The sequence below is a fragment of the Panthera uncia genome, chromosome X, assembly GCF_023721935.1.
Source record: "Panthera uncia isolate 11264 chromosome X, Puncia_PCG_1.0, whole genome shotgun sequence".
Classification (NCBI taxonomy): Eukaryota; Metazoa; Chordata; class Mammalia; order Carnivora; family Felidae; genus Panthera; species Panthera uncia.
This window is the reverse complement of record NC_064817.1, coordinates 142446-152549: the sequence shown is the minus strand read 5'-3', so window position 1 is coordinate 152549 and position 10104 is coordinate 142446. Positions and strand designations below refer to the sequence as shown.

Here is a 10104-nt window from a genome sequence, read left to right as displayed (position 1 = left end):
CGTGGACGCGGGCACTCGGGACCGGGCCGTCCTCTTCCCGTGGAGTCGTGCGGTGTCGTGGACGGGGTAGTTCTAGGCTCCCGGTCGGGTGGGTGTGTGGAAGCAGTGAGCCCGCCCATCCCGTGCCGGTGTGGGCTGTGGTCTCTGTGATGCAGCGTGCTGGGGGTAGGTCCCTACAGACTTCCCCCACCTGCCGTCACTCAGGGGGCCCCCGTCGGTCCGTACGTGCCCCCGGCCTTTACCGTGCACGGTCATGACGTGGCGCTGACGTCTGGGCAGTGCTGTCCTGCAAGTGTTGATGTGCTGGTGTGGCTCTTTCTTCATCTGTAGCCGTGGACTCAGACCGGTGGCCGTCCCACGGTGGCAGCAGCCGTGATAAACCCCGTTTCATCAAAAACACCATCGTCTCCGCTTTACGTGCCCTCGGGTTCCGGCTTCTAGTGGCTCGCGGGGGTTAAATCTCATCTCGGTTCACGACTGGGGTCTCCCGCCGTCCGTCCCTGGAATTTCTGGTCTGCTTTGCTGTCGGGCCGGCCTCATCCACTTTCTCGGGAAGCGCTCCTTACCAGTCTGTGTTCCGGAACTGTGTGTTTGGGATCAGTTTCGCTCCCCGAATATTCTGCACGGGACCCACTTGGGGTCACCCTTGTTTCTTTCTGGGAAGGTTACGTTGAATTCCTCACCACAGTTTCCTTCCCCTGTGCGCTTGGTAGACCGAGGACATTGACGTGTCCTCACGTGAGACTTGAGGGCGTGCGTCCCACGTGTCCGTGCAGGCGCGTCAGGTGCTAAGCTGCTGCGATAAGACCCAGCGTGTCAGAAGCCGTAGTGAGGCCGCCCTGGCACGTGCAGTCCAGCGCGTGTGTCTCCCGTGTGCGTGCTGAACCACGTCGGCCACACGGCCTGGTTTTCCTGGTCTTCTCCCAGGACCGCCGTTCCGCTTCCGGGGTTGTTTTTGTGGCCGCGTTCGGCCACACTGGCTTCCGGCCTTCTCGGGATGGCTCCCTGCCTTCGGCTCCCTCCGGGATCGCCGCGTTCTCGCCGCTTCGTGCACGAGGCTGCTCCGGCCTGGTGTGGCCTTACTGACGTTCGTGTGCGGTGCCGTGACCTTCCTCGTAGACACGGCTTTACGGGCGTCTCGCGCATCAGTGTGCCGTGCGTCTCTCTCTTTCTCATCCGGCATTAACTAGCTTGCGCTGTGTTTTCCACTCTGTTCTGGGGCCGCCTCGCGGGGATAACAGAGACCCCAGGGTGAGGGGCCGAGTCTCCTTACGTGACGCGTCTTCTTGTTTGGACTTGTTCATAAGCTGGTTTTCTGTCGGTGGCGTCGTAGAGGTGACGGCTGCCGTTCGTTTCAGAAAGTTAACAGAGCGTCCTGAGGGGCGGTGTCGGCCGCGGCCAGCGCCTGAGGGCCAGCCTTCTGGCTGTGGGGCTGGTTGGCGGCAGGACGGGCCGGCACGACCTGGGAACGCGTGCGCGGAGGGCCCCCCTCACAGGAGAGCGCAGAGCTTCGTGGGCGCAGACCGCCTCGGGGACGGACTCACGGAGCCGGGAGACGCCTCGGGGCCGTCAGCCCCGGTCCCGACTGCCGCGAATGTCCCCACATCCGCGTGGCCACCACCCAGAGCGAGCCTCCAGATGTTCCTGGCACCACGGACAGTTCCCTCCGGCCGCTCCCTGTCAGCCCTCCAGCCCTCTTCTGGACGGTCTCCTCCGTCACCTGTCGTGACTCGGGCGGCCCTGCGTCCCCTCCGTGCGCCGCCGCCTCCTCCGTGCTCCGCCGCCTCCGTGCGATGCCTCGACACCTGCACCAGGCAGCGTTGGCTCGGGTGTACCCAAAACACGCGGGTGCTTCTGTGTGGTCCCCGCGCTCCCCTCCGCGATCCGGCTCCAAGGCAGCACCCCCAAGGGGGTGGGTGTGCAGACTGTTCGTGCAGGGCCCTGCTCGCGGACACCTGGCCGCTTCCGTGCGGGCCGCCCTGATCCCTCCTCGCACGGTGCCTGGCGTCTGCGTCACGAGCCCTGAGGCGGAGCGCGTGTTCGCAGGCGCACGGGCGTGTGCGCGTCCCGTTCTCAGAGTGACTGCTTGTTCGGGCTGACGCGCTGCCACGGCGGCCTTTGGCCCCTTGACTGGCCCTTCCGGAACATGCCGCCCGTGGCTGTGGTCAGACGCTCACGTTGCCGCCAGTGGGTTCCGTTCCCTCGTGTGACGGCATCTCCCGGCAGACGGTGCTGACGTGAAGCTGACGCGCGCCTCCTTCCGGGGCCGAGGGTGCTCCGCGTCCTGTGTGGGGAGTCTGTCTTCGCAGCTCCAGGACCAGGCTGACCCGCTCGCCACGTGTTCCCGCGGAGGGTTTGCGGCCGTGGCGGTCCCGTTCCGGACGGGGACCCGTCGCACGCTGCTCGTGGCGCAGCGTGAGGGCGGCTTTCCCGGTGGCGCGGCACTCCCGTTGGAGCCCACTCGTTGCCCCCGAACCGCGGGATCCGTTGCCGGGGTCCGATCTGTTCCCCACTCTGTTCCCTGCGGCCGGCGGGTCCCTCTTGGCCCAGATGCGCCTGGGTCATGCACGTCACTCAGCAGTAAGCCTGCAAAGCCCTCCGTGTCCCCACAGCAGCTTCAAAGGAGCTTCCCTGTCCCACAGACACCCGCTGCGTGCTTGCTGGCCTCGCGTCGAGCCCGTGGGTCGCTCGTTCCGGGAACCGGCGTCGGCTCGTCCACCGCGGGGGCCCGGCACGGGGTCCTCGGTGTCCCGGCGAAGGTCTGTGCCCGGCTCTGTGCACACGTGACACCGTGTGGGGTGCGCGCTTGACGGGTTTCTGGATGCGTTTCGCACACGGCGCTGCGGACGAGTTCGTTTTCCGGTTGTTGCCAGCGTGTGGGCCCAGAACGGCCTCGCGGACACGGTGCTTGCACCTGGCGACGTGGCTGCGCTTCGGCCCGGGCGCGTCCTCACTGCCCTCCGAGTCCCTCCGCGTTCCCGCACGCCCTGCCACACGTTTGTGACTTCCACACTCTCGGGGCCTCCTGTGAGGCCTGTCTTCTCCGGCCGCGGCGCCTGGCTGGGCCGGCCTGCAGCACCGGTGCCCTGGCTCGGGTCCCGGCTCAGGCACGGGGCCTGCACGCGTCACCCTGGCACGTGACGTGAGCCGCGGGCCTTCTGTGGATTCCCTTCATCGCGGTAAGTGTTCCTGCGGCAGCTGGCTGGCCCAGGCTGTGGCGTGCGTGACTCTTGGTCTCAGGGCTGTGCGTTCGCGCCCCACACTGGGGGTAGACGTTACAAGAAAACATTAAAAGAAGAAGGTACGTCTCTGTTCTTAGTTTCTCCGTGTGCTGTTTCTTCATCGCTGTTTGTTTAATGGCCGAGTTCAATCTGTTCACGATGCGTTTTCTGTAGGATTTCTGCATTACTGATCGCGATGGACAACCGGCTCCTAATGCTCCTTGCGTTCCTGACCCACGTCAGTGTATGTGCAGCCCTCGTAACGAGAATTAGCACGTGCCCCTTACGTTCAGTCTCTGGAACAGTTTGTGTGCGGCGCATGTGGTTTCTTCCATAAATATTTCCACAAGCTCATTGGCGGACTTTTGGGGCCCGGACTTTTCTTTGTGGGAAAGTTTGGAGTTAAGGCTTGTTTTTTTGCAGGCTGCATAGAACTGTTCAGACCTTTTCTTGTGTCCGTTTGGTTAGACCCCTGGATCCGGGGGTCTGTGCGTATCCCCAAAGCTGTGGCACGTGTTGGCGTGAAGTCATTGGTATCCCGCGCTTCCTGCCTTTCTGTCGCCTGTGGGAACTGCCGTGACAGCGGACATTCGTGACTTGTGTTTTCTTTAGTTCTTGACGAGTTTTTCTGAGGGGCGTTACGGTCTTTTTTAGATCTTCAAAGAACCGACTTTTCGGTTTTGCTGATTTTCCGTGTTAAGATATTTGCTCTCTTTCGTCTTCATTTCTGCCTGTTCTGTGTTTCTTCTTTTGTTTGCTTTTTTGCAGTAGGAGCTTGGATTGCCGGCGTTTAGCCTTCTGTGCTGCTGCGCGGGCCGAACGCCCCTGTCCGTGCTCCTTTGGTGAATCCGATGGACGGCGTTTTTTCACTGTTGCATTTCGGAGCCCTTCCTAATTTACGCTGTCTGTCCTATCATCCGTGTTTATCATGAGCTGTTTCTAGACGTGCAGAGTTTGGGCACCTGCTGGTTGCCTGCCGGTAGGCTGTGTGCCGGTCAGGGGGTGGTCCGTTCCCCGTCCTCGAGCTGCCTTCCCGTCGTCACCCGATGGACAGATGCTGTCCCTGGTGCACGGGGAACCGTGTGTTTCGCGGCTCACTGGAGCTTGTGTGCGCAGGGCTCATGGGCTTCCAGAGGGGTCTTGGCGCAGCAGAAGTTGTCTGCGTTGTCCCCGTGGGAGCGCGGGGCGTGGTGGCTGCGGTGGGGGCCCGGGAGGCGCTGACCGCCCGCTTGTGCCCCCGTCCCATAGGCCTGCGGCTGCCCGCTGTACTGGAAGGGACCGCTCTTCTGCAGTGCCGGGGGAGAGCGCACGGGCTCCGTGTCCGTGCACAAGTTCGTCGCCATGTGGAGAAAGTAAGGAGCACCGGGGGCGGGTGTCGGGAGGGGGCACGCCCCGGGCCCGGGCTCCTGCGGCCGAGATGGCGAGAGCAGGGGGCTGACTCCAGGGTGGGGGGCCCGGCGTCCGTCCGCCGCCCGCGTCTGGGAGGGGCCTCGTGGACGTGGCGTGGGGGGACCGCCGGCATGTCCTCTGTCGCTGCAGGATCCTCCAGAACTGTCACGACGACGCGGCCAAGTTCGTCCACCTGCTCATGAGTCCCGGCTGTCACTACCTGGTGCAGGAGGACTTCGTCCCCTTCCTACAGGTGCGCCCCACGTCCGCGCCGCAGGCACCTTCTCCCCTCCTCACGGCTCTGCCCCTGCCTCCGCGCCGCGTGCCAGCTGCGAGACGGGGCTCCCTTTCCTCAGCGTAGCGCGTTCCACACACACGGCTCGGGGACCCGCCCCTTCGAGCACGCGTCGCTGGCGGGACCGCGCGTGCCCCGCGCGGTGCGGGCGTGTGTGAGTGGCGGGGCCGTGGAGGGGGGAGTCCGGCCCCTGGCGGGCTCTCCTGCGGCGTAGGCACTGGCTGTGGTGTTCCAGAACGTCCTCCGCGCACGGCGCTCCGCTCCCCTCCCCTCCACGCCCGTGCAGGGCGTCGGGCAGCCTGAGCGCGGTCCTCAAGCATGGGCGGTTCTCGCGTTGCGGCATTTGCCACGCGGCCCTTCCCGGTAGCGCCCTCATCCCCGCAGACGTGACCTGAAGGCTCCCGTGGGTGCCGCTCGGAAGTGAGGGTGTCGCACGCGTGCCGCTGCGTGGGGGCCGTTCCGTGTTTGTCCCGTCGGGTCTCAGCTGCTGGGGACAGGTGCCGTGCGGGCTCCCGGGAACCGGCCGTGGTCTCCGAGCCCGTGGGCTGAGGCAGCGACACGCTCACGCCGCCGCCACGCCTGGCGGGCGTCCGTGCGGAAGCCGTGGGGGCACGCGGCAGACGGGCTCCGGGGCTCGGCGGGCACGGTGCGCGTCCCCCACCTCCGTCTTGTCTCGCGTGCGCAGGACGTGGTGAACACGCACCCGGGCCTGGCCTTCCTGAAGGAGGCGTCTGAGTTCCACTCCCGCTACATCACCACCGTGAGTACACAGACACAGTCCGCTGCCCCCGGGTGCCCGGGCCGTGGCCCTTCCGACCCCGGCGGCTCTCTCACCTGTGAATAAGGCGTCGGCACCGTCTCCCCGGTGGGTCCCGGGCGAGGGGCACTGAGAGGCGGAGGTCCCGTCTGTGGGCACGGAGCACCGCGAGCGTGGGAAGCGCCTCCCGGGTCTTGCCACACGTCCAGCAGTGAGACTCTAGCACGCGGGAGGGGGCGTCCCCGAGACCTGTCTGCTCTCCCTCCCTGGGCGGGAGAGGGCTGGGCTGGGGCCGCTGAGCCTGGGAGGACGTCTCAGCTCTGGGACGGCACTTACCTGCTCTTGGAAGCGTCGTGGCCAGGGGCCGGCCTGCCCGGGAGGCAGGGGACTCACCGCCCGGCCCTGTCCCCAGCCCCTGGGCACATGAGAGGGCGGCCTGGGACGAAGGGCCTGGCCCTCGCCCGCCCGCCAGCCAGCACTCTCCTCCCGAGCGGGCTCCCCTCTCCCCAGTGCCTGAGCCTGGCGTGCGGGTGGGCTTTCTGGCCGGGTACACACGCGCGTTCTGTGACACAGGATGTGCACGAGAGGAGCTCTGTGTTTGCCTGGGGAGGCCACACGCCATCCTGTCCTGGTTCCCCTGTCAGCTGGCATCAGGGGTCATCGTGAAGGGAAGGTGACCGCAGTTGTGAGTGGTAACCAAGGACGCTGGGTGCCGAACACGCACAAGGCTTTGTATGTGCACCCTTCGCGCACATTCTGTCCTCAACGGGCGGGGACAGGTGAGGGATGTCTTGGGACAAAGGCAAGTGGTAGGTGTCCTGGGACGAGGACAGGTGAGGGCAGGTGAGGGATTGTCCTGGGACGAGGACAGGTGAGACAGGTGAGGGATGTCATGGGACGAGGACAGGTGAGGACAGGTGAGGGATGTCCTGGGACGAGGACAGGTTGAGGGGTGTCCTGGGACGAGGACAGGTGACGACAGGTGAGAGATGTCCTGGGACGAGGACAGGTGACGACAGGTGACGGATGTCCTGGGATGAGGACAGGTGAGGACAGGTGAGGGGATGTCCTGGGACGAGGACAGGTGACGACAGGTGACGGATGTCCTGGGTGAGGACAGGTGAGGACAGGCCGTCCCCATCTGGGATTCGGAGCCGAGCCTGGCGTGCAGCCCTCTCCGGCCTTCCGCCGACGCTCCCGACCCGGTGGTGAGTTGCGTTTGCGGACGTGGTCGGAGCGGGTCGTTCCCTGAGCGCGCCGTGAGGACTCCTGGCCTTCCGGGAAGTCCTGACCACGGCCCCATCCCAGCTCAGGTGCGTCCGTCGCCCGCACGGGCCCACCTGAGCGGGCCGGGCCGCTGCTAGTGGGCGGACAGACCCCGTGGCCCCCTTGGCGCCTCCCCGTGGCCCAGAAGCGCGCCCCTCCCCGACGCGGCTGTCGGGCACGTGCAGGGCGGGGCCTCGGCCGGAGACACGGGGTCCTGCGTCGCCGGGGGTCAGGGCGCTCCGCTGACGGCCTTTCCCCCGCAGGTCATACAGAGGATCTTCTACACCGTCAACAGGTCCTGGTCGGGGAGGATCACGTGTGCGGAGCTCCGGAGAAGCACGTTCCTGCAGGTAGGCGGCCGGCCAGCAGGGACGCAGGGCCTACGTGCGCCCATTCTTCAGACCCATCTGCCTTTCCGTCTGCCATCTTGCGTTCTGGTCCTCCTCCGTCCTCCTGCATGCTCCTCCACCCAACCTAGACCGTCCTCCATCGCTCCTCCACCCTCCTCCACCCATCCTCAACCCTTCTCCGTGCACCCTGCATCCATTCTCCACCCTCCTCCACCCATCCTCCTCCCTCCTCCCTCCATCCTCCACCCTCCTCCCTCCTCCCTCCTCCCTCCATCCATCCTCCACCTTTCCGTTCTCCCTCCACCGTTCTTCCATCATTCTGCTGTTCCGTTCTTCATCCTCCACCCTCTACCCAACCGTCTACCCAGCGACCTCCCAGCATCCATTGCAGGACCGTGGGAACCGGGGCGCGGGGTGCCCTCCTCACTCGGGTTCTACGGACGTGTGGACGTTAGTGAGGACGGGGCTGACCCGTCCTCATCGGGAGGCCGCAGCGGTGAGAGCGTGGACGCCCGCAGGGACTGCCTCTCGCAGCCAGCGGCAGCCGCGCCGAGTCTCGGGCCAGACCCTCGCCTGGGTGGGCTCCCGACCCGGGTGCCGTGCTCCCACCCCTCGGGCCCGTTGTGACGTGAGCTGCCCGGCGGTCCCACCCACGAGGGGCCCCCTCCCGTGGGGATCGCGCCGAGAGGAGGGTAGCAGGTTCGTTGGGTTTGCGTTGGCAGAACGTGGCGCTCTTGGAGGAGGAAGCAGACATCAACCAGCTGACAGAGTATTTCTCGTACGAGCACTTCTATGTGATTTACTGCAAGTTCTGGGAGCTGGACACGGACCACGACCTTCTCATCGATTCCCAGGACCTGGCCCGGCACAATGACCACGGTGAGCTCGCGGCCCGCGTGGGACAAGGGGGCCCACGAGCGCCGGCCCCTCGGGTACTCGGCTCTGGCCGCTGCCGCTGGCCATGGCCGCCTCCCCCGGGCCTGTGGCCCGATGCCTAAAACCGCCTTCCTCTCCCGTTCACCTCTCCTGTCTCCGGGAGTGGTCTGTGGTTGCGGGACACACACGGGAGACGCGGGACGTGCACGCGTGACACAGGAACACACTTGGCACTTGCAGGGCGTTTGTGAGACACGGACATACATGCGACCCGCAGCGCACACGGGATACGGAGACACACGGGACGCTCGGGGCACAATACGTGAGACGGGCAGACACGGGGGACGTGCAGGGCACCCACGGGGTAGACACGGGACGTGCGGGGCACAGCACTAGAGACGGGGACACACGTGGGACACACGCACACGGAAGACGGCAGCACGTGGACACGCGGGGGGCCGACCTGCCCACGTAAGCCGGCCCCACCTGTGAGAGCGTTGGGGCCCACAGGGTTGTCTGATGTGGGCAGTGGCAGCCAGGCAGAGGGGGTTGGAGGTGACTCCGTCCTCTGCAGCCACAAGGTACGTTTCCTTCGAGGCTCCATGTTTTCAGTCTCTGGATCTCCACATCCAAGTGAGAGGGCATGTTTCCTGGGGCTGCCATAGCACAGGGTCCAAGGCAATAGAACGGGATCCTGTTTTTGTCTGAAGACCAAAACTCCAGAGTCAAGGAATTTACGAAGCAGCGATGCCCAGGACGGCTGTGCAGAAGTTTCCACACAAACCGGGGCCATCCCGCGGCAGGAAGTTCTCCTCCCCCACTTCTGCAGACCACAGTCTGAGATCCAGGCAGGGCTGCTGAGATCCAGGCAGGGCCGGGCCGCTGAGATCCAGGCAGGGCAGGACCCCTGGGATTCAGGCAAGGGAGGACCACTGAGATCCAGGCAGGGAAGGGCCGCTGAGATCCAGGAAGGGCAAGACCATTGAATCCAGGAGGGGCAGGGCCACTGGGATCCAGGAAGGGCAGCGCTGCTGAGATCCAGGCAGGGCAGGGCCGCTGAGATCCAGGAGGGGCAGGACCACTGAGATCCAGGCAGGACAGGGCCACTGAGATTCAGGAGGAGCAGGACCACTGAGGTCTAGGCAGGGCCAGGCTGCTGAGATCCAGGCAGGGCAGGGCCGCTGAGATCCAGGCAGGGGAGGGCCACTGAGATCCAGGCAGGGCAGGGCTGCTGGGATCCAGGAGGGGCAGGGCCACCGAGATCCAGGCAGGGCAGGACCACAGAGATCCAGGCAGGGCAGGGCCGCTGAGATCCAGGCAGGGCAGGACCGCTGAGATCCAGGCAGGGCAGGGCCGCTGAGATCCAGGAGGGGCAGGACCACTGAGATCCAGGCAGGACAGGGCCACTGAGATTCAGGAGGAGCAGGACCACTGAGGTCTAGGCAGGGCCGGGCTGCTGAGATCCAGGCAGGGCAGGGCCGCTGAGATCCAGGCAAGGCAGGACCGCTGAGATCCAGGCAGGGCAGGGCCGCTGAGATCCAGGCAGGGGAGGGCCACTGAGATCCAGGCAGGGCAGGGCTGCTGGGATCCAGGAGGGGCAGGGCCACCGAGATCCAGGCAGGGCAGGACCACAGAGATCCAGGCAGGGCAGGGCCGCTGAGATCCAGGCAGGGCAGGGCCGCTGAGATCCAGGCAGGGCAGGGCCGCTGAGATCCAGGCAGGGCAGGGCTGCTGGGATCCAGGAGGGGCAGGGCCACCGAGATCCAGGCAGGGCAGGACCACAGAGATCCAGGCAGGGCAGGGCCGCTGAGATCCAGGCAGGGCAGGACCGCTGAGATCCAGGCAGGGCAGGGCCGCTGAGATCCAGGAGGGGCAGGACCACTGAGATCCAGGCAGGACAGGGCCACTGAGATTCAGGAGGAGCAGGACCACTGAGGTCTAGGCAGGGCC

At 65.7% G+C, this 10104-nt stretch overlaps 1 protein-coding gene across 2 annotated transcripts in view; it reads left to right on the top strand.

Annotated features, from left to right (window-relative positions):
• The window catches only part of PPP2R3B (protein phosphatase 2 regulatory subunit B''beta), a 52309-nt gene that overhangs the window by 33756 nt on the left and 8449 nt on the right, over positions 1-10104 (top strand). For both annotated transcript variants that reach the window (XM_049643325.1, XM_049643323.1), the window contains exons 3-7: positions 4470-4573; positions 4761-4863; positions 5591-5665; positions 7192-7278; positions 8001-8157. In XM_049643325.1, the coding sequence (XP_049499282.1) occupies positions 4470-4573; positions 4761-4863; positions 5591-5665; positions 7192-7278; positions 8001-8157 (526 nt within the window). The remainder of the gene's footprint in view (positions 1-4469; positions 4574-4760; positions 4864-5590; positions 5666-7191; positions 7279-8000; positions 8158-10104) is intronic.